At 63.6% G+C, this 17,775-nt stretch overlaps 3 protein-coding genes across 3 annotated transcripts; 2 read left to right on the top strand and 1 right to left on the bottom strand.

Annotated features, from left to right (window-relative positions):
* Positions 1–22: 22 nt before the first annotated feature.
* On the top strand, positions 23–2,658 carry CHLRE_09g391615v5 (uncharacterized protein). The gene is made up of 3 exons (XM_043065603.1): positions 23–708; positions 967–1,161; positions 1,409–2,658. Exons 1-3 carry the CDS (start codon positions 624–626, stop codon positions 2,011–2,013), a joined length of 885 nt encoding a protein of 294 aa, XP_042921167.1. The 5' UTR covers positions 23–623; the 3' UTR covers positions 2,014–2,658.
* Positions 2,659–2,787: 129 nt separating this feature from the next.
* Positions 2,788–9,312, bottom strand: CHLRE_09g391578v5 (uncharacterized protein). Its single transcript, XM_043065601.1, has 6 exons — positions 9,160–9,312; positions 8,730–9,040; positions 6,201–8,563; positions 5,105–6,039; positions 4,732–4,834; positions 2,788–4,497 (listed from the first exon to the last, which is right to left on the bottom strand). The coding sequence occupies exons 2-6, from the start codon at positions 9,030–9,032 to the stop codon at positions 3,318–3,320; spliced, it is 4,884 nt and encodes a 1,627-aa protein (XP_042921166.1). The 5' UTR covers positions 9,033–9,040; positions 9,160–9,312; the 3' UTR covers positions 2,788–3,317.
* A 980-nt stretch (positions 9,313–10,292) lies between these two features.
* CHLRE_09g391541v5 (uncharacterized protein) lies at positions 10,293–15,295 on the top strand. Its single transcript, XM_001694681.2, has 7 exons — positions 10,293–10,669; positions 10,753–10,853; positions 11,222–12,727; positions 12,907–13,020; positions 13,242–13,397; positions 13,624–13,698; positions 13,980–15,295. Exons 1-7 carry the CDS (start codon positions 10,540–10,542, stop codon positions 14,145–14,147), a joined length of 2,250 nt encoding a protein of 749 aa, XP_001694733.2. The 5' UTR covers positions 10,293–10,539; the 3' UTR covers positions 14,148–15,295.
* Positions 15,296–17,775: the final 2,480 nt, after the last annotated feature.

Raw genomic sequence — 17,775 nt, 5'->3', positions numbered from 1 at the left:
ACAGCGCCGGTGTTGGCCCTCTCAGAACTTCGCGAACCACAGTTCCTCGTAGCGAGCGACCGCTTTCACCCTGGCCAGTAGCTGCAATGCAACTGAAGCGACCATTGATCGTGAACCTCCACGCTCATGCCTCTTCTCTTGATGTAAAAATATGAGCAGAAAGTCATTGACGTGTCTTGTCGGGGCTGGGACGGGACTTGGGGCTGGGTCGTTGACTTCCAGCAGGACATCCCGCCCGACATCTTCGCCCGCCGCGCTACCTGAGCCTACCCTGGCCCACCTTCAAACCTACGTTGCGATCATAACTGCCATGAACTATCTTGTTGCGCAAAAACCAGTTCTTAGCCTCCACCTGGCGTCGAGCCACCTTCCGCGTTACTGGGTGCTCACTCCATCGCGAAGCGGTACTGCAGGCCGGTCTTCTCGCTGCTGTGCCACAGCCATCGAATTGATGCGTTAATTCTATACTGGAAATTAAGGGTTCGTCAAGTAGTACACACTACGGCCGTGTTGAACTACCACGACTAGTTCTTTGACCTTGTGGTGGCGCTTAAGTGCCTCTACCACTACTTACTGGGTGCGACCACACCTACTGTGTTAACACTGTCACATATATATCCACGATGGCGAGGTCTCGACCGTCGGCAACTTGCTGCACGGCGTTGCTACTCGCTCTGCTCGTGTGCAGCGCAGCCCTGGCGACCGCAGGTGAGACTTCTGACGTTCAGCCGCTCACCGCGATAGGTTCGTGCCGCCGCGCTTGTTACCGTCGAGCAGATAGGTTTATGCACGAGAAGTATGTGCGGGCGTCGATGCAAAAGTCATCGACGCTCTGTCAGCGCACGAACACTGTTGATGCGAAGCGCGAATGTGGTCATGTTGAAGTCCTTCAGCCCTTCACCCCGTCCTCCCACGGTGAATTCGCACTAACCCGCCATCCCTTGCCGCTATCCCCTTGGTCCACAGCCAAGGACAAGGCTAACAAGCCCGGCAAGGGCCCTAAGCCGTCAAAGCCCGGCAAGGGCGGTTGCAAGAACAAGAGCTGCCCGCGCGAGGGCACTGTGTGCAAGGACACACCTAACAAGAAGCCCGGCTACCAGTGCGTGTGCGCTCCCGGTTGGGAGGTGCGCGGCTCTGAGCGGTCACGCTCGTGCTTCCCGGGTAGGTGCAGCGAGCGCGGAGGTAGTCGCCAGGCATGCTGTGCTATTGATGCCGTCAAAGTCTTGATGCACTTGTGATTAGAGTATGTGCCGGGCACGCGCCGCGCAATTTACCTTGGCCGCGTGTCACGCACACAGGCAGTGAGCTTGCTGTGTATGGGATGCGACGTGCTGACGAACCGTGCCATTTGCGCTGAAATCAGCAGATGCTAAACCCGCACCTGACCTGGCCTGCTCTGTGCCTGCAGTGAACCGAATGCCATCGCCACCGGCTCCCCCCTCACCTGCCCCGGCACCTCCTTCGCCTCCTTCGCCTTCGCCTCCTTCGCCTGCTCCCCCATCGCCCCCTTCGCCGCAGCCCCCGTCCCCGGCGCCTCCCTCGCCCCCTTCGCCGCAGCCCCCTTCTCCTGCGCCTCCCTCGCCCCCTTCGCCGCAGCCCCCGTCCCCGGCGCCTCCCTTGCCCCCTTCGCCGCAGCCCCCGTCTCCTGCGCCTCCCTCGCCCCCTTCGCCGCAGCCCCCGTCTCCTGCGCCTCCCTCGCCCCCTTCGCCGCAGCCCCCGTCCCCGGCGCCTCCCTCGCCCCCTTCGCCGCAGCCCCCGTCTCCCGCGCCTCCTGTCCCTCCGTCTCCTTCTCCGTCGCCACCGACCCCGCCGCGGCCGCCGTCACCCTCGCCTTCTCCCTCGCCGTCCCCGTCGCCCTCGCCCTCGCGATCCCCGTCTCCTTCTCCGGCTCCTCGCCCGGGCAACTCTGGAGCCCCGAAGCCGGGCAATGGCAACGCGGGCCCAAAACCCGGACTCGGAAACTCGGGTGGCCCCAAGCCGGGCAACGGTCGGGGTCGCCGGCTTCTGGCATAGGCGTGCTGGTCACAGGGCGTTCGAGAGGGTACATATATGATGTACATAGATTGATTACCGTGTATGTAACCTTGGTGGAAATGTGGAATAAAGCAGCATGCACAGCCGAGTACGCCACATAAGAAAGGTGGCTGGCTGGATGGGTTTGTGATTGAAAACGCCTGCGTGTCAACACTTTCTGACTGCTGATGCGGGACACTGTTGTGTAATGGGGGGAGGCTTCATCTAGAAACTTTCGAAGCGCGGGGATACAATGTTATCTGAGTGTGACGTATGATGTTGAGTGTTTCGCCCTTGGGCCGCTTGACCCCGACAGTGGACACCAGGAGGGGGGTGCTCGTGACATACACACGCCGCTGCCCCACGGCGCTTCTTGGACATTGGACAGCGTGGCGTGCGATGGCAGTGTCTGCGTGCGTCCCAGCTTATGACTGAAGTTATGCTGCAAAGTGGATGACCTCGACTTTGGTGACGTGCAACGTCTGCCTGCGAGACAAAGAGTGCGTTGGCCTTGGCCGTGCGTGTCAAGTCTCGAAGTAGAAGAGGCCCATGGTCGTCAAACCTCGTTCCGGCAAGCCGCAGTAGTGTGCTGCGGGTTTGACGCGAATCCTCAAGACGGTTGCTTTAATCTTCACCGGACCCGTTTACCCCGCCGCTTGTTATCTCTGGTTGCACCAAGCAGCACGCCCTGCACAAACGCATCTGCAGAACGGGGCTGCAGGTGTGCGCACCACCCCTGTTGCCGCATGTAGACTGCCTGGCAGACCAAGAAAGCATATGGAGTTGTTACAGCCCCACTGACTCGCGCGGCCACACGCCATCACAATAACAGACACACACACAAGCAGGGGCTGGGATATCCGTCCCTGGCTCCCCTAGCACGTCGGGCCCTGCCCTACATCCACTGCCTTCGCCGGCGCGGGCATGGCAGGCACGCCCAGCACGCCAGCCCTCGTGCACACAAATGTCCGAGCCATCTAGCCGCAGCTATATCAATCTGGAGGCTACGCTGAGGCCCTGACGCAACACGGCTTTAGATGTATGTTATTTCCATGGTCTACGTGTGCACCTAAACTCAGGCCCACGCAAGTGCCCCTGAAATCACCCTATGCACCTAACTTTCGGCAATACTGTGTTGCCTGTTGCTTTACACTCCAAGGCACGGTGCACAGACAACTGCTTAAAACTAGCGAGTACTACAACAGTCCTTACAGTAGCCAGACGCTAACCTGCAACGCCTCAGTTCACATACACACGCATACCACATCCTGCGCACCACCTTTGACAGCAGACTGAAACGGCGCTCACAGCAGCCCCAGCAGCTGCAGCCCCTCGACCACTCCCGCTGGCCCACACACAGCAGATTGCACCACGCCGCTGCCTGCAGCGGTCGCCTCAGCACCCGCAGAACCGCCGCCCACTCCCGTCGCGGCCGGCATCTGCGCGCCGGACGGCCGCGGCTGCAACAACTCGCGGAGCGCCGGCGAGGGCCGCGGCGAGGTGACGACAGCTGCGCCCGCCGCCGCCAGAAGCTCGGCGTCCCTGTCCGTGTCACCAGCTGCCACGACAGCCGCCGGCGCAATGCCGAAGCGGCCCAGCACGTGGGACAGCGCCGCGGCCTTGCCGGCCGCCGCGGGAATCACGTCCACGCTGCACCACTCGCCGCGCGTCCCGCCGCGCCGCTGCACAACAAACTGTACCGCGTCCGGCCCGCACCGCGCCGCCGCCGCTGCTGCTGCTGCCGTTGCTGCCGCCGTTGTTGCTGCATCGGCGCGCGTTGGCGACCGTGCGCTGACGGTGACACGGCCGCGGTTGTGGCGCTGCGCGCCGTCTCGCCGCGGCGGTGCCATGGCAGCCTCCGCCGCCCGTGCCGCGGCCTGGCCGCTGGCCGCCTGCAGCTGCTGCCGCACCGCCTCCACCAGCGCCGTCACCGCCGAGCGGTGTACCACCAGGCTCGCCTTGTGCCGGCCCTGTGCCTTATCTAGACCGTACGACACTGCAGGCCGCCCTGGGCCCCGTGAGCCGTCACGGCCGCCGCTGCTGTCACCGCTGGTGCTGGCTGCGGAGCTATCAGAAGCCTGGCTGCAGGCCGTGCAAGGGGCGCTCGCCGAGCGGCTTGCGCTGGCGGCGCTGCCTGTAAGCTGCTGTGGTTGCTGATGGTCATGACGGGGCAGCACGAGTGCGCCTGCGAACTGGGTCACCGCCGCATCCACGGCGCGCCGAACGGCCGCCGCGTCGCAGCAGCGGTCGAGATACGCCGCCCACTGCTCGTCCAGCGCCCAGCCTCCAACCGCTGGCACACTTCCACTGCCGCCGCCGCTGCTGCTACAGCCATCCGGCTGCTGGTGCTGTTGGCGTGGCAGCGGCGGCGGCGGACGGGGCACGCGGTAGGCGATGGCAGTGCCTAGGCCCAGGAGCAGCACGTCGGGCTGTGGGGCGAAGGCCTGCTTGTCGCGCCAGGCCTGCTGCAGGGGCTTCATGAGCCTGCGGCGCAGCAAGGCGAGGCGACATGGTAGCAGGGCGTGGTGTCGTGTGAGCTACGGCAGCAGCCTCAAGCAAGCCAACCCTTGTAAAAGTCTAATGGGCCGAGTGTTGCCGCTGCCACGCCACGGCATGCCAGTGTTCGACACAACAGCCACACCAGTCCCGTTTCCATATGCACTGCACCGGCCAGCCCCAAGCAACTCCCGCCACCCTCAAGCTGCACAACCGCCTTACCGGCTGGTCGCCAGTACGAGCAGCCCCGGCCGCACGCGCTGCGTTGCGTCCCACACGCGCCGGAGCGCCGCCGCTGCGGCGTCCCACTCCCGACCGCGCCAGCCTGCGTGTGCGTGTGTGTGTCAGAGCTGTTGTATCACAGCAGTAACGGCTCAGGACATGCAGCCTGTTGCCGGGCCTCCTCGGCACCAAGCTACAGCCCAAACAACCGTCTTTCAGGGCTGCCACTTCGTATAGCATCCCGTTCCTGCCCCCAAGACTCTGGCAGATTTCGTTCCCATCTCTTGCATCCCGAGATTTCAGAGCCTGCTCAACCAATAGCCCGACCCATTCCCAGACGCCGGCTCCAAGCCCGCCTACTACAGGTACTCACCCAGCAAGCTGCTTGCGTCCAGCACCAACACCGCCTCCTGTTTCAACACCGCCACCGCCTCCGGAGCGGCCAGCCCCGTGCCCACAACACCAGCACCAAGCGCCGTTGCAGCATCAGCAGAAGAGCTGGCATCTGCCGCCGCCTCAGCGTTTGGCCCCGGAATCGGCGCCGAGGCATTGGCTTGATGAAGCTGCGACGGCGGCAACTGCGGCTGTCGCCGCCGCGCCCGGCTATGCGGCTGCGCAAAGCGCACAAGGTAGTCCCCAGGACGTGTCAACTGCATCGGCTGCGGCTGCACCGGCTGCGGTTCATCTCGCAGGAGATGCTGCGCCGGCGGCTCCGCGGCCACCACAGCACTCCCGGCTGCCACTTGCTCGACAGCCGCCGCCGCCTTCGTCTTACCGTGGCTTCGGCCGCCGCTGCTCGAACGATTTGCCTTCGTGCCGGCTGCTGCCGTCTTCAGCGCCGCAGGTGTGGGTGTCGGCTTCGCCCCAACAGCCGCCACGGGCCGCAATGGCGCGAGGCCGCCCATGAGCGGACACGGCACCGCGTCCGCCGGCGGCTGCTCCGCAAGGAAGAAGCTGAGCGCGCCGTCACACAGAGGCGCGACACCCGCCTGCTGCTGCTGTTGTTGCTGCTGCTGCTGGCCGCTGGTGAGCGGCACCGACGCGGCAATGCCATCTTGCGCCGCGGCTGGCGCCGCGGGTGCGGCGTGGCGGTTGAGCTGTGGGGGCTGCTGCGGGTGCAGGTGAGGGCCCAGGTGCTGGAGTGGGGCGGTCGTGGCGGCCGCGGCCACTGCGGCTGCCACTGGCGAGCCGGGCAATGCCACAGCCACCAGCGGCTGTGAAGAAACATATCCATCGCCATTGCTGCCAGTGCCGGTGCCGGACACGCGCAGCATGGGCCGAAAGCGCCACACAGCCTCATCGGTGTACCTGTCAACAGCAGCAGGCGGGCAAAATATAGCGGGCTTGTACCACCGCTTGAACACCACCGCTTATAGCCATCCTCGCAACGAGCCCACACACATAATTTGCAGCAGAAAACTCCCATCAGCCCACTCAAACCGGAAACCTCCTGACCGCTGCTAGCTCACCTGTACACGACGTAACGGTGCCCAGGCGACTCCACCGCGTACAGCACGTACGGCGGCTTCACGGCCAGTGCATACGGCTGCCGTACGGCCGCGGACGCCGATGGCAGTTCGAATGGCACTGCCGCCAGCGATGCCGCTGACGTGGACGGCCGCCGCCGCGCCGTGGGAGCCGCCGCCTGCTCCAGCTCTACCAACGCCGGCGGCGGCGTGAGCGAGCCAGCTGATGACTCTGCTACTGCCGCTGCTGGTGCCGCCTGTGTGGCCACATCCCAGCTCACGGCTGGCGCAGCAGTGCCGTCGTCAGATCCTGCCGGTCGCTGAGCAAGCGCCGCAGCTGCGGACGGCGCCGCCGCCTCCGCCGGTGGTGCAGATGGAACCCGGGCGGCCTGCGCTGTAGCAGCTGACAAGCTGTGTCCACTGGTGGCGGCTCGCAACGGATCCAGCCATCGCGTGGGCGTGAGCGTGCGGATGGGCGTGTCCGAGGTGCGGGACACGGTGAACGGGAAGCTGAACCGCCTGCGGCCGGGCCGACCGCCGAATGACCCCGCTGCTGCCGCCCCATCCACCCAGCTGTCCGCCCAGCCATCGCCGGAGTGGCCCCTGCCGGCTCCTGACCAGCCCGGAACCTGCGAGCGGTCCTGCGGGGAGCTGCACCCCGGGTCAAGAGCCGAAGGTGCGGCTGCAGCAGCCTCGGTGGAGTGCAAACCGCGCCGCCGCCGCTTGATGCTACCGCTGCCGTTAGGAGCCGCGCTCAGGGATTCCCGGCTGTCCACCACAGCCGCAGCCGCCCGACCCGCATCCGCTTCCTGTCGCGCAGCCGCAGCTGTCGCGGCCGCCAACGCAGCTGCGCGCGCGGCGCGAGCGAGCGCCTCTCTTTTCCGCCGGTGCGGCCTCGGCACAGGGAAGAGCTGCAACAGGCGCTTGCGCTGCGGCCGGGCGCCGAACCCGCTGGCGCTTTGCAATCCCGCCGCCGCTGCCTCGCGAACCAGTGGCAGAGCCACAGTGACGTCGTCAAGGTCATCCGTGTACGACGCTATGGCACGACCGTTTCGCCGCACCGCGCTGCCGGTGCTGCTGCTGCCGCTGCTACTAGTGGAGGGCTGCGCGGTGACGTCCGTCTCGCCCGCCCGTTCCACCACCCAGGCCTCCTCGGGCACTGCAAGGACTGCCACGCCACCGTCGCCTTCCCCTGGCGTTTCCTCTCTGCTACCTAGCCGCCTCTGCCTGCTCCGCTGCGGTGACTGGGCCTCCGGCTGGAAGGCAGTTGCCACGGCCGTCGCACCGGTGCCCACTGCCGCCGCGGCAACAGTCGCGCTGGCGACCGCCGCGTGACGGCCGCTCCGCCCTCTAGCCGTGGAACCTTTTGACCCGCTCCCGTTGGTGCTCGAGCTTTGTGCCTGCTGCGGCTGCCGTGGCTCTGGCGAGGCAGGCTGCGCCGGCGCCGGTGCGTGCGGTGACCGAGGGCCGCGCTTCCCTGTCGTATGGATGGCCGTCGCACCCTGTGCACCGGCGCTAGTCGTTGAGGTGTGGCCTGTTCGCCGCTGCCGGTCTCGCCGCTGCAGCTCTCCTTGCTCCGCATCCTGCCCTCGCCCCGGGCCCGACCTGTGGCGCTGAGGCCCAGGCTGCCGACAAGGAGTTGAGAACGAGGTAGACGCAGCAGGAGAGGCAGCTTTGAAAGGCTTCGTGGTAGTAGCGGCCTCATGACCGCCTGATCGGGTGGTGCTGCCAGCTCCGTTCATGCCTCGCCGCGCGGGCGCCGATGCCGGGCCAGCGCTTAGCGCGTGGTGCAGCACAGTGGGTGCAACCCTAGAGTTGGCGCCTCCGCCTCCGCCCCCGCCTGCGCTGGCCGAAGCCCCAGGGCTGCTGCTGCGGCCAGGCGCACCGTTACTCCTAGCCACTGTGTCAGCTGTCGCGCCAGACGTACTGCTGCCTGTACTTGGCTGTCCGTCGGTCGTCGTGGCCACCGGCGAGGAGCCAGCACCCCGGGTGTACACTACGCCAGCCCCCCAAGCAGAGTCCTGCGCTGCTGCCACGTCCACCGCATGCCGGCCAGGTAGCAGCTCAATCGGTGAGCTGGTTGAGGTGCTGGGTGTGCGTGGCGCCCAGCCGTTAGAGCCTGCAAGTACCTGGTGGGTTGCTCGCCGGCGACGTCCGAGCGACCCCGCAAGCCCACTTGCCGCGTGGCCTGCCGCTTCGCGCTGGCCGGAACCCGCTACCATGCTACTCCCAGCATCGGCTGAATCCGCAGGTAATGATGCTGTATGCAGCAGCACCGCTGGCGCGGTGCCAAGCCGGATAGAAGCACACGATGGAGGCCCCCCGCTGTTCAGGAGCGAGCCCCCGTTCACGTATTCCGTTTGCTCCTGTATGCATATATATCAGGAAATGATGTTTGGCAGGTGCAAGAGGCGCAGTGCCTGGACGACCGACCGCAAACCAGCCTTATCCACGGTGCACACCGCGCTTTAACACCCCTGCCAAGCTGAACACTAAAGACTAAAGTAATGCGGTCAGTAAGCGGGTACTTACCAGCGATAGCGTGCAGTCCGCTCGTGGTCCGGGAATCGCTGCAACGCCCACATTTCCCCGACCCAGCCTTCTGTGCAAGGGCTCTCCAAGCCCGCAGGCCCGTGACATCAGGCTGCCCCAGTAGGCATTCGGGCCCCCCTGCAGCTGCTGCCGCGAGCCCCAAGCCGCCAGGATGGGCCGAGAAGCACTGAGCACATTCAAATGCTCCGACGCTCTCCCAAAGGATTTCACATTGGTAGGAAGCAAAGGACTGCAAGACGCTTGTAGCGAGCGACAGGACGTCTTCAGGCCCTCTTGGGCCATATGCAAGCCTGCCGGCAAACCAACAATTGCATAGCTGAGTAAACAAATTGCTTCAGGTATGTGAAATTGTAAGAAACTAAAAAGTCAGCCCCAAGCCCCAAACAAGGAATTTTCTTTGCTCGCTCACCCGCTCAGCCTCTCTCCATTTGCATTTCGGCAGAACCAGTTGATTACATCACGTTCGCATGCCCCGGGAGTGCGTATTGCTGCACTCGTGCGTGCAAGCTCGACGATTGCGGTGGTTCAAGCTACACGCGCGTTGGAAAGCAGTCGTTATGAGTTTAATAACTGTAGATGGCAGTTGTATGGACAATACTGTCGAACCCAGAACATTCAAGGGTGGTGATGCGAACGCATCATGGGCACCGGACGGCACCGGTGGCTTGACTAGTGGCATCGTCCGGGCACCGGTGGCACGTCTGAGCGGCGAGCACCCACAGGTCTGGCTGAACCTACACGTTTTAGCACGTCATGTGGTGCCCGAGCAGCAATCTGGGCACGGTGTTTAACACGCATACCCTACCAGCGTCATCAGGAACGTCAATGGGGCGTGTGTTCGGTGGCACATGGAAGACATGTGGGCGGCCTGCCGGTAACGTCGTGGCTTAAACTTTCGAGTGGCGAGTGCGGACAAAGAACTGCATCGTGTTAAAACTTGTGGCTGGATTGTATCCGGGGCTAAGATTGTGTATGCAGCGCAGGCGGCAGGTCTGCGCAGTACGGGTGCAGCTGTACCCGCGGGGTGGGCGCATTTGCCTGCAACTGACATGATCTTACGTCCTACACCTAGCCCCCCGCACATCCTTGCCCGCTCGTGCAGGATAAGTTCATGTAATCGCCCAACACAGCGTGGGCACGTGTACAACACCACTTGTGCAACTCCGCAGCGGGGTGGGGCTGCTATCACTCCTGCCTACATACTGGCTGTGCGGCCTACCGACCAGTCTAACACCAGCACGTCAAACCACCTTTCATCCATATACTCAGGACCAGGGCGAGGGCCAGGGCGCTCTTGCCTACAGCGTGTCTGGGCGGCTCAGCGGCTGAGCCCCTTTCTCAACATGTCTTGAACATGGGGATGGAGTTTGCGAGGGGCGTGGTTGAAGGTGCCTGGGTCGGCGGCAGGGGCGGCGTGGCCGCGTGGGGCAGCTTGGGTGGGGGTGGGGTGGGGTAGGGTCAACACGCGTGCCGTGTTCCTCGATCGGCCTTTTGTAAAGCTCAGGTGAGTGTTTACCTTCGCCTATATCACATAGATAGATATCTGAAGGAGCAGAGTTTATAGTGCCTAGCACTGATGGCCCCAGACTAGCAAGCACCCAAAAGTCAACTCAACAGTATCGCTGGGCGATTGTTAAGACCTATGCACACCTGGAGCTGCGCATTAATCCAGGACCTTTGTTGCGCCCAACATTATCTGGGAGCTAGTTTCCGGCGCTGCAGTAGTAGACGACTCTGAATGCTGAATCGCCTGAAAGGCATACTACAGCGCGTCGCTAACCATCTGGGCATGACGGAAGTGCAAACCGTGGAGCCACAAGAGCCACAAGGTGCTGTTCCTGGCGCTCCAGAAACCGCAGCGGGGGCGTCCAACGCGACTGGCGCGGAGCCAACCCCGTCTCGCCGTTTGAAGCGCACCGGTGAGGAGTGGGATCTTGGCTATGCAGCTCGGCATCCGCGGCTGGCTTGACCCAGCGCCAACTGTGCGCGTTGGCCTTCGCAGCGAGTCCGTCGGACGAGAGCTCCGAGCAGAAGCGTGCAAGGACTGCACCTGCAACGCCTGTGCATACATCGTCCAATGGGGCAGACGCGCCAGGCGACAAGGTGAGTGTAGCTGGGGCCAGATGATGGGTTGGGTCTCCGAGGGTTTCATGTGCAGCTAGTCAGCAGCTTTCTGCATTGAGCTCATGCTAGGTCACAGCGTTGCATGCACACAGTTGGCGGAGGTACCAGAGGTAGCGGCTCCCATCCAGCAAAAGCTGCCTAGTTTTGGTGCTGCAGTCGTCGCCGGGGTTCAGCCGTATTTTTGTGCAATGCCATCGTTATGAACCTCTAAAGGTTCACAGTCTGCGTGGCATTGCTCCAGCGAAGTGGTTCGGGGTCAACGCCCACACCGCGCGACGCAATTGACGCTGCGTCATAGCACAGCTGACAGCGATGCTACGTTGGGCTTGCCGGGTGCCTGCTTGCAGGCTCATGACGAGGGAGGGGCTGGTGTTGCCAGCACTGGGCCGCAGCGCTCGTCTGGCGCGGCCTCGGCCCCCGCCAGCCTAAACCGCCCTGCCGCCAGCCGACCGTCGGCAACCCCTGGCAAGAGCAGCCCTGGCCGTGCGCACGCCGGCGCAGGGCACGGGCATTCGCCGCCATACGGCAGCAACAATCGTCACAGCAGCGCCGCTGGTCCCCAAGCTGTGCTGCAGCACGCCCAGCCGCAGCATGCCACCGCTGAGCAGTCCAGTCTCTTCGCGCCGTTGCTACAGCGAACCGCCGCCGCAGCGGCCCCCCTCGGCCCCAACAGCAGCGCCACGACTGACAGCTACGGAGCAACTCCCAGCGGGGCCAGGCCCAGCACGAGCGGCGGCGGCGGTGGGGCTTCCGGCGGTGTCCGGCATCACACACCGCATCGCGCCAACCACCACCACGGCGCTTTGGAGGAGCAGGTTTTCTCCCCTGGCTTCCACCTGCCCCAGTCCACAGCCAGCGGCGGCCCCCACGGTGCAGCTATAGGCGCCGGCGGCGACAGCACACCCATGTCCCATGGCGGCGGCGGCGGCTCGCCTGGCACGCATCGCACACCCTTCAGCGAGGGCCGGCCATCCCCGTCGAAGGCAGGCGACGAGGCTGGGGCCGACGCGGGCATGGGCTCGCGGCTGGCGTCGCTGCTTGCGATCCAGCCGGCGCCCGGCATGGGGCAGGTGCACGCTATTGACCTGAACGTCGTGGATGCGGTGGCGGTGGACACCGACGACGACGAGTCGCAGCAGGCGGGGCCGGGGCCGGCGTCGGAGGCCGTCGCGGCTACGGCCTCCGCGGGAAAGGGAGCGCGTGGCAAGGCAGGTGGGAGGCCGCCCTCTGCCCGGACACGGAGGCAAGCGCGGGAACCACAGCAGGGTGCAGCGGCGGAGGAGGATGCGGGAGCGGTGGAGCACGGGGACGCTGCTGCCGGGAAACAGGCCGCTGCAACCACCAGCAGCATCAGTGGTGGCGCCATTGCGGCTGTGGGTGAGGAGCTGAGCAGCAGCAGCGGTGGGGAGGGGCCGGGCGAGGAGGAGTACGGCGACGAGGAGGAGTATGGTAATGACGAGAATGCACACCCGGGCCGGCACCACCAGAACGCACAGCTGTTGGCTGCAGGGCAGCAGCCGCAGGCCTACGACGCTGTGCTGGTCGCGTCGGCGCCCCGCGCGCTGGCGGCGGCGGTGTCGGCAGCGCTGCCCACCAGCACCCGGGCCGCGGCAGCAACGCCCGGCGGCGCCGACGCAGCTGGCGCGCACGGCGCCGGGAGCGGGGAGGAAGCGGGTGAAGACGAGGAGGAGGAGGACGAGGAGGAGTTCGTGGAGTTTGACCCACTGCTGTTTATCAAGCAGCTCCCGCCGCTGGAGCAGTGTGTGCCGGCGCACCGCCCGGCGCTGCTGCCCAAGCAGACGCGGGCCATGGCGCGGCGCAAGACGCTGGTGCTGGACCTGGATGAGACTTTGGTAAGCGCTTGAAGACGCGCGTGTTGCTCTGTGTTCACGATGTACGGGACACATGTTGGATGAACGCTTAATCGGGTCATGAACGAAGGGGCGCGGCTTGCCGTACTGATATGGTTACGGAAATAACCTGCTCTGCACGCATTGCACGCGGGGCTGCCTGCGTCCTGCTGCCCTTGCAGGTGCACTCCAGCCTGGAAGCGGTGGACCGCTCCGACTTCAACTTCCCCGTCACCTTCAACGGCATGGACCACACCGTGTACGTGCGGCAGCGGCCCCACCTACACGACTTCATGGTGCGTGGGGCGTGCGGGGGCGCTGTGGGCAGCTGGGAACGGGGGCCGTGCGCTGTAGCTGCGCTGGCAATGTGGGCCGCCGCATGCTGGGTGGGGCTGCAGCGACGTCCGGTGAGGCTGGCATGGGCCTATGGCGTGAGGAAGTGAATGCTTGCAAGGCGCAACGTGGTGTCATCGCCCCCCGCCACCCGCGGTGCACTCTACATGGCTGCGGCGTGCAGGCGCGTGTGGCTGCGCTGTTCGAGGTGGTGGTGTTCACGGCCAGCCAGCGCATCTACGCGGAGCGCCTGCTGGACATTCTGGACCCGGGGCAGGCGCTGGTGCGGCACCGCATCTACCGCGACAGCTGCGTGGTGGTGGACGGCAACTACCTCAAGGTAGGGAGGTGGTGAAGAGGGGGAGGGCGTCACGGCGGTGGCATCGCAGGAGGGTATGGTGTACGGGAGTGCATTGTAGCAAGCTGCATTGCAGAGGGAGTGAGGCAGAAGACTGTGTGCCTGCAGCTGTTAGTTTCAACGTAAAGCACGGGGGCGTCGGGCTTTTTTTCATACTGAGCACTGCCTGGCTTAGACTGATGCTCGCTGCCGCGCCCACGCTTTACAGGATCTATCGGTGCTGGGACGCGACCTGGCGCACACGGTCATCGTTGACAACTCGCCGCAGGCGTTTGGATTTCAGGTGCGTTGTAGCAGCCGGGGGTAGCTGCTGGGTGTGAGAGCGGCGGCGGAGTGCTGTGATATGGTGCGGTCGCCGCGCTACTACGGTATCTGCGTGCCCTCGTCACGCACTGGCACACTCGTTATGGCCGGCCGCCTACGTGGCCCATGTGGTTGCAGACACACGCACGTTATACATGGCATCAGCACGCAATCTTTGGTGCTCCCTTGCGCTGACTTAGCCCGCTTGCGCCCGCGTCTCCCGCTCCTCCCTCTGCGCCCACGCATGCACCCACCAACTAGGTGGACAACGGCATCCCCATCGAGTCCTGGTACGACGACGACTCCGACACCGAGCTGCTCAAGCTGCTGCCTTTCCTGGAGTCCCTGGCGGCCTCGGATGTGGACGACGTGCGGCCGCGCATCCGGCAGCAGTTCCGGTTACAGGAGCTCATAGACCGGTCTGGATGAGCACCGTCTTTTTGGGTACCGCGCGAGGCCGCTACAGGGATTTTAGGGCACTTTCACCCGGCGCTCTTATTTCACACATAGAAATCTCGGCAACACGACGAGAACGGTGCGGAGGCGCATGCCATCCAGAACGGTGGGGGCACGGACGGCGGCGGCGGGGGGTGGAGAGGGCAGGACGGGGGTGCAGGAGAGAGGGGACGCAGTGGGCGTGCCTGAGGATCAGGCGGGGCGACCTGCAACAGGAGGCAGGAGGAGCGGCGGCGGCATGCACGCGTCGCACCCATTCGGGTGACACCGCTTGGTTCTCGTAGGGGGCGTGTGTGTGTTTGGGGGGGGGGGGGGGGCTCATATGTGTTGTCACATTATGGAGAAATGGCTCTCGGCTCTCTTAAGCGGCATGTGCGGTATGGACTTCGAGGAAATCTACTGCTTAGAGTTGGCAGGAGGCCCAGGATCACGTCACTTGTCAACCTTCACGCACTGCCACTTTAAACTCCACTGCACTGCCGGGGATGTTAACTCACCAATATGGTGCAGCCCGCGTTGATGACTTGTTGTTGCGTTGCTGACAGCAGACTACTAGACACGTGGCATGTATGGTAGCGTAGATCCACGCACTGGGCTTCCCTGGGGTGAATGTGGTAGCACGGAAGTGCAGAGGCGTGTGGCTTCGGGTCGATGCTGCGGCCGGCTGAGAACATGTCGTGGCTTTGTGTTGGACGTAATGGACTTGACATCCGTTGCATGTGTGCCGCGTGTGTCTGTTTGCGTTTGCGTTTGCTCCTCGTGCTGAGCTCACAGTATACCTGGTGCGGACCTGACGATGCGTCCCATATGTACATATGACAATGGCCGGGGGTAGCCTTGCTTGAGAGGTTTCATGCACGTGAAAATATGTGGGCACGGGTGGGAGCCACACACATCGGGACTACGCTTTCCTGCCCCTTGCCATGTTCCATCACGAATGCACGTGAAAATGCTGTAGCAGTCATTTACAGCCTACGCTCGCCAGCGGACCGTCACTGTCCACCCGACCTGAGGCTCTCTCGCATTCGTCGCGTTCCCACAGGGAGCAATATTGTGTTTGGTCTACGCCTCGACAGGTGATTACCGGAGCGGTAAAAGAGGGCATGTAAGCGACTTTTCATATGGCAAAGCGTCCGCTTAACGGCTTAACTTCAAAAGCGCCCCCACAAGCAGAACTAGGGGCCAAACGCAGCACTACGAGGCTCATATGTGAGCGTTATGCCATAATAAGCACAAAGAAAGCGTGGGAGGGCTAAGTTGCGCGTCCACGGCGTGTCCTGGCGTGGACATGTCCGCACATCTCCCCACAGTCTAGACATGCTCACGGACACGGCTGGGCTCTCAAGCGCAGGTGCGCATGTATTCACGTCTAGCAAGGCTGCCGGTGCACGCTGTCCATTCGTCATGACAGAAATCGTAGGACAGGACCGCCGATGGCACAGCGTGATAGCGCTCGTCAAGAGGAGTCGTATGGATGCGGATTACAAGTGAAGGGAGTCGTATGGCACCACTTTGTCACTAAATGGAGGGGTTTTAACATTTTAACCCCTGAACAAGAAGGTTTTATCCGTGGGAGGGGTCGGTCGTCCCTCATGGGGGGGCCCGGGGGATTTCGGGGCATGCGGTCTGGCACTTTGTTTCCTACCCCCCCCCCTGTCCTGCATACGCTTACCTACGGTGTCTGCGCGCAGCACAGTTGCTGTGAGTGCAATCACGAGTGTGAACTGTGAAGTGATGGGGGCAGGGGACTCGGCCGATTTTATTCTAGTCCGTCAGCGGCAGCGTGAGCAGGCGTGAGGCCCCCGGTTCGCGTGCAGGCCCTCAAGCCCCTGTACACAATCACATTCCCGCCTTCACCCGCCTCGCTACCTGCAGGGCTCCCTGCAGGCTAGGCGTCGTACTGTATGGACAGCAGCGGCTCGCTTACACACAAAACCAGGCCAACCAGCTGTGGCCATGCTTGGCTCATCCCAGCGCCCAATCCACACCCCAACGGCGGCACCGCAAGCGTGCGTTGCGCGTTTCGCATCTCAGGAAACAGCCAGCAATCCATTAGCTATGCCTATGCGTGCCTGCAGAGATCGCTAAGCAGACGCCGGCCAGTCTCGGTCTGCGCGCAAACAAGCACCGTTTGCTAGGCGGCACCGCGCTCTCTTCCTCCACAAGGCCGTGTCCGCCCTTGACTCGTTGCACATGCATGCCACCACTGCGGGCCCCAGGTGATTCGCGCCATGCATGTCATGCATCCACCCCAGACAACGTGTATGCCCTCCAAAGCCCCAACAACCTGTATTACGCCAGGCAAATCCCCCCATCCACATGTCCGCCCACCAGCGCGTTGTTTCCATGCATTGCGTCGTGTTACAATTTGTGAGGGCGGCTCCGCCGCCGGAGAGGGTACCTGCAAGCAGAGAACTGCGGTCTTCGTGCGGGGTTGGGAGGGCGAGCCCGAACCGCCGTGTAGCCACGCAAAGATAGAGCGTAGCCAGGGACGACGGCGTCAGTACTGACAGAACGAAACTCGCAAAGTAGCGAGCGCGACACAGCGCTCCGCTACTAACCCGGGCCCACCGCCCATGCCGCGCATGGGCCCCAAACAACAAACACACACACGCCACGCCCCTTCGGGGCCCACAACTGTGCACACTCCGAGCGCAGGAAACCTTGGTTTCCGACAACTCGCTGCGCTCGAGCGGAAACCATCAGTTTCCATGCATTGCGTCGTGTTACAATTTGTGAGGGCGGCTCCGCCGCCGGAGAGGGTACCTGCAAGCAGAGAACTGCGGTCTTCGTGCGGGGTTGGGAGGGCGAGCCCGAACTGCCGCAAACCTTCCACATAATGCGCGAGAGGCCGACCGGCTGCTGGCGACTGGGCGACACAAAAGCATCCAGGTGGGTGGCAGCGGAGGGAACCCGCGGCTGCTCACGAAGGGTATGAAAGCCGAAGGCTGGTAAAGACGACGCCCTGACCCTGGGCGTGCAAGACAGCCACGATGGCACATATGGTAGCACACGCGGAAGCGAAACCAGGGCCTGAGCGAAGCTGTGTGAAAAAGCCGTTGCAACAAATGCTTGCAGGGGCGGTAGCGCGCCAACCGATACGCCCCTGAGGGCGTGTATAGTGCGCAGTGCTGCTAACGGTATGCCAGCCAATCAACACAAAGCACAGCATGAAGTAACCCAAAGAGACGCGGTCGTACACGCAGCTGTCGTACTGGTATGACACTTTCTGACAAATAAGTTGTGAAACATGGGCTAGCTTGTAGCCAATGCGATCTAGCGGCCTTCGGTTGCCCCCCGCAGACATAACGTCATTCGCATAGCCCCACCTGGGCAGCACCACTCAAAAGCGCATAAGCGACAATGTAACCCAAATGTTGACCCTTCAGCGGGCTTTCCGGTCCCAGCCCCAGCCTCAGCTCTTGCTTCGGCCTGTAGCCTCAGCCGCCTCTAGCCTTTCACGCCCTTGATGCGTTCCGCAGGGCCCTGGGAGCGGGCCACACACTAGTCCGTTGGCAGGCGACGAAGGCGTGCAGAATGTGCTGATTGTGCCGAGCAGATGACGGTTAAGGCGGGCATGAACGGTAAGCCGCCGCGCGCC

This window comes from Chlamydomonas reinhardtii, chromosome 9 (assembly GCF_000002595.2).
Source record: "Chlamydomonas reinhardtii strain CC-503 cw92 mt+ chromosome 9, whole genome shotgun sequence".
NCBI lineage: Eukaryota > Viridiplantae > Chlorophyta > Chlorophyceae > Chlamydomonadales > Chlamydomonadaceae > Chlamydomonas > Chlamydomonas reinhardtii.
This window is presented reverse-complemented; position numbering and strand designations above follow the sequence as displayed.

Excerpts from the sequence above, each read along its gene's own strand:
- CHLRE_09g391615v5 (XM_043065603.1), top strand. The coding sequence starts at position 624 with ATGGCGAGGTCTCGACCGTCGGCAACTTGCTGCACGGCGTTGCTACTC. Across the intron at positions 709-966 it reads CGCAGCCCTGGCGACCGCAG|CCAAGGACAAGGCTAACAAG; the intron begins GTGAGACTTCTG and ends CTTGGTCCACAG. Across the intron at positions 1,162-1,408 it reads GTCACGCTCGTGCTTCCCGG|TGAACCGAATGCCATCGCCA; the intron begins GTAGGTGCAGCG and ends CTGTGCCTGCAG.
- CHLRE_09g391578v5 (XM_043065601.1), bottom strand. The coding sequence starts at position 9,032 with ATGGCCCAAGAGGGCCTGAAGACGTCCTGTCGCTCGCTACAAGCGTCT. Across the intron at positions 8,564-8,729 it reads CGGACTGCACGCTATCGCTG|GAGCAAACGGAATACGTGAA; the intron begins GTAAGTACCCGC and ends ATATGCATACAG. Across the intron at positions 4,498-4,731 it reads CTCGTACTGGCGACCAGCCG|GCTCATGAAGCCCCTGCAGC; the intron begins GTAAGGCGGTTG and ends GCTGCGCCGCAG.
- CHLRE_09g391541v5 (XM_001694681.2), top strand. The coding sequence starts at position 10,540 with ATGACGGAAGTGCAAACCGTGGAGCCACAAGAGCCACAAGGTGCTGTT. Across the intron at positions 12,728-12,906 it reads TGGACCTGGATGAGACTTTG|GTGCACTCCAGCCTGGAAGC; the intron begins GTAAGCGCTTGA and ends CTGCCCTTGCAG. Across the intron at positions 13,699-13,979 it reads CGCAGGCGTTTGGATTTCAG|GTGGACAACGGCATCCCCAT; the intron begins GTGCGTTGTAGC and ends CCCACCAACTAG.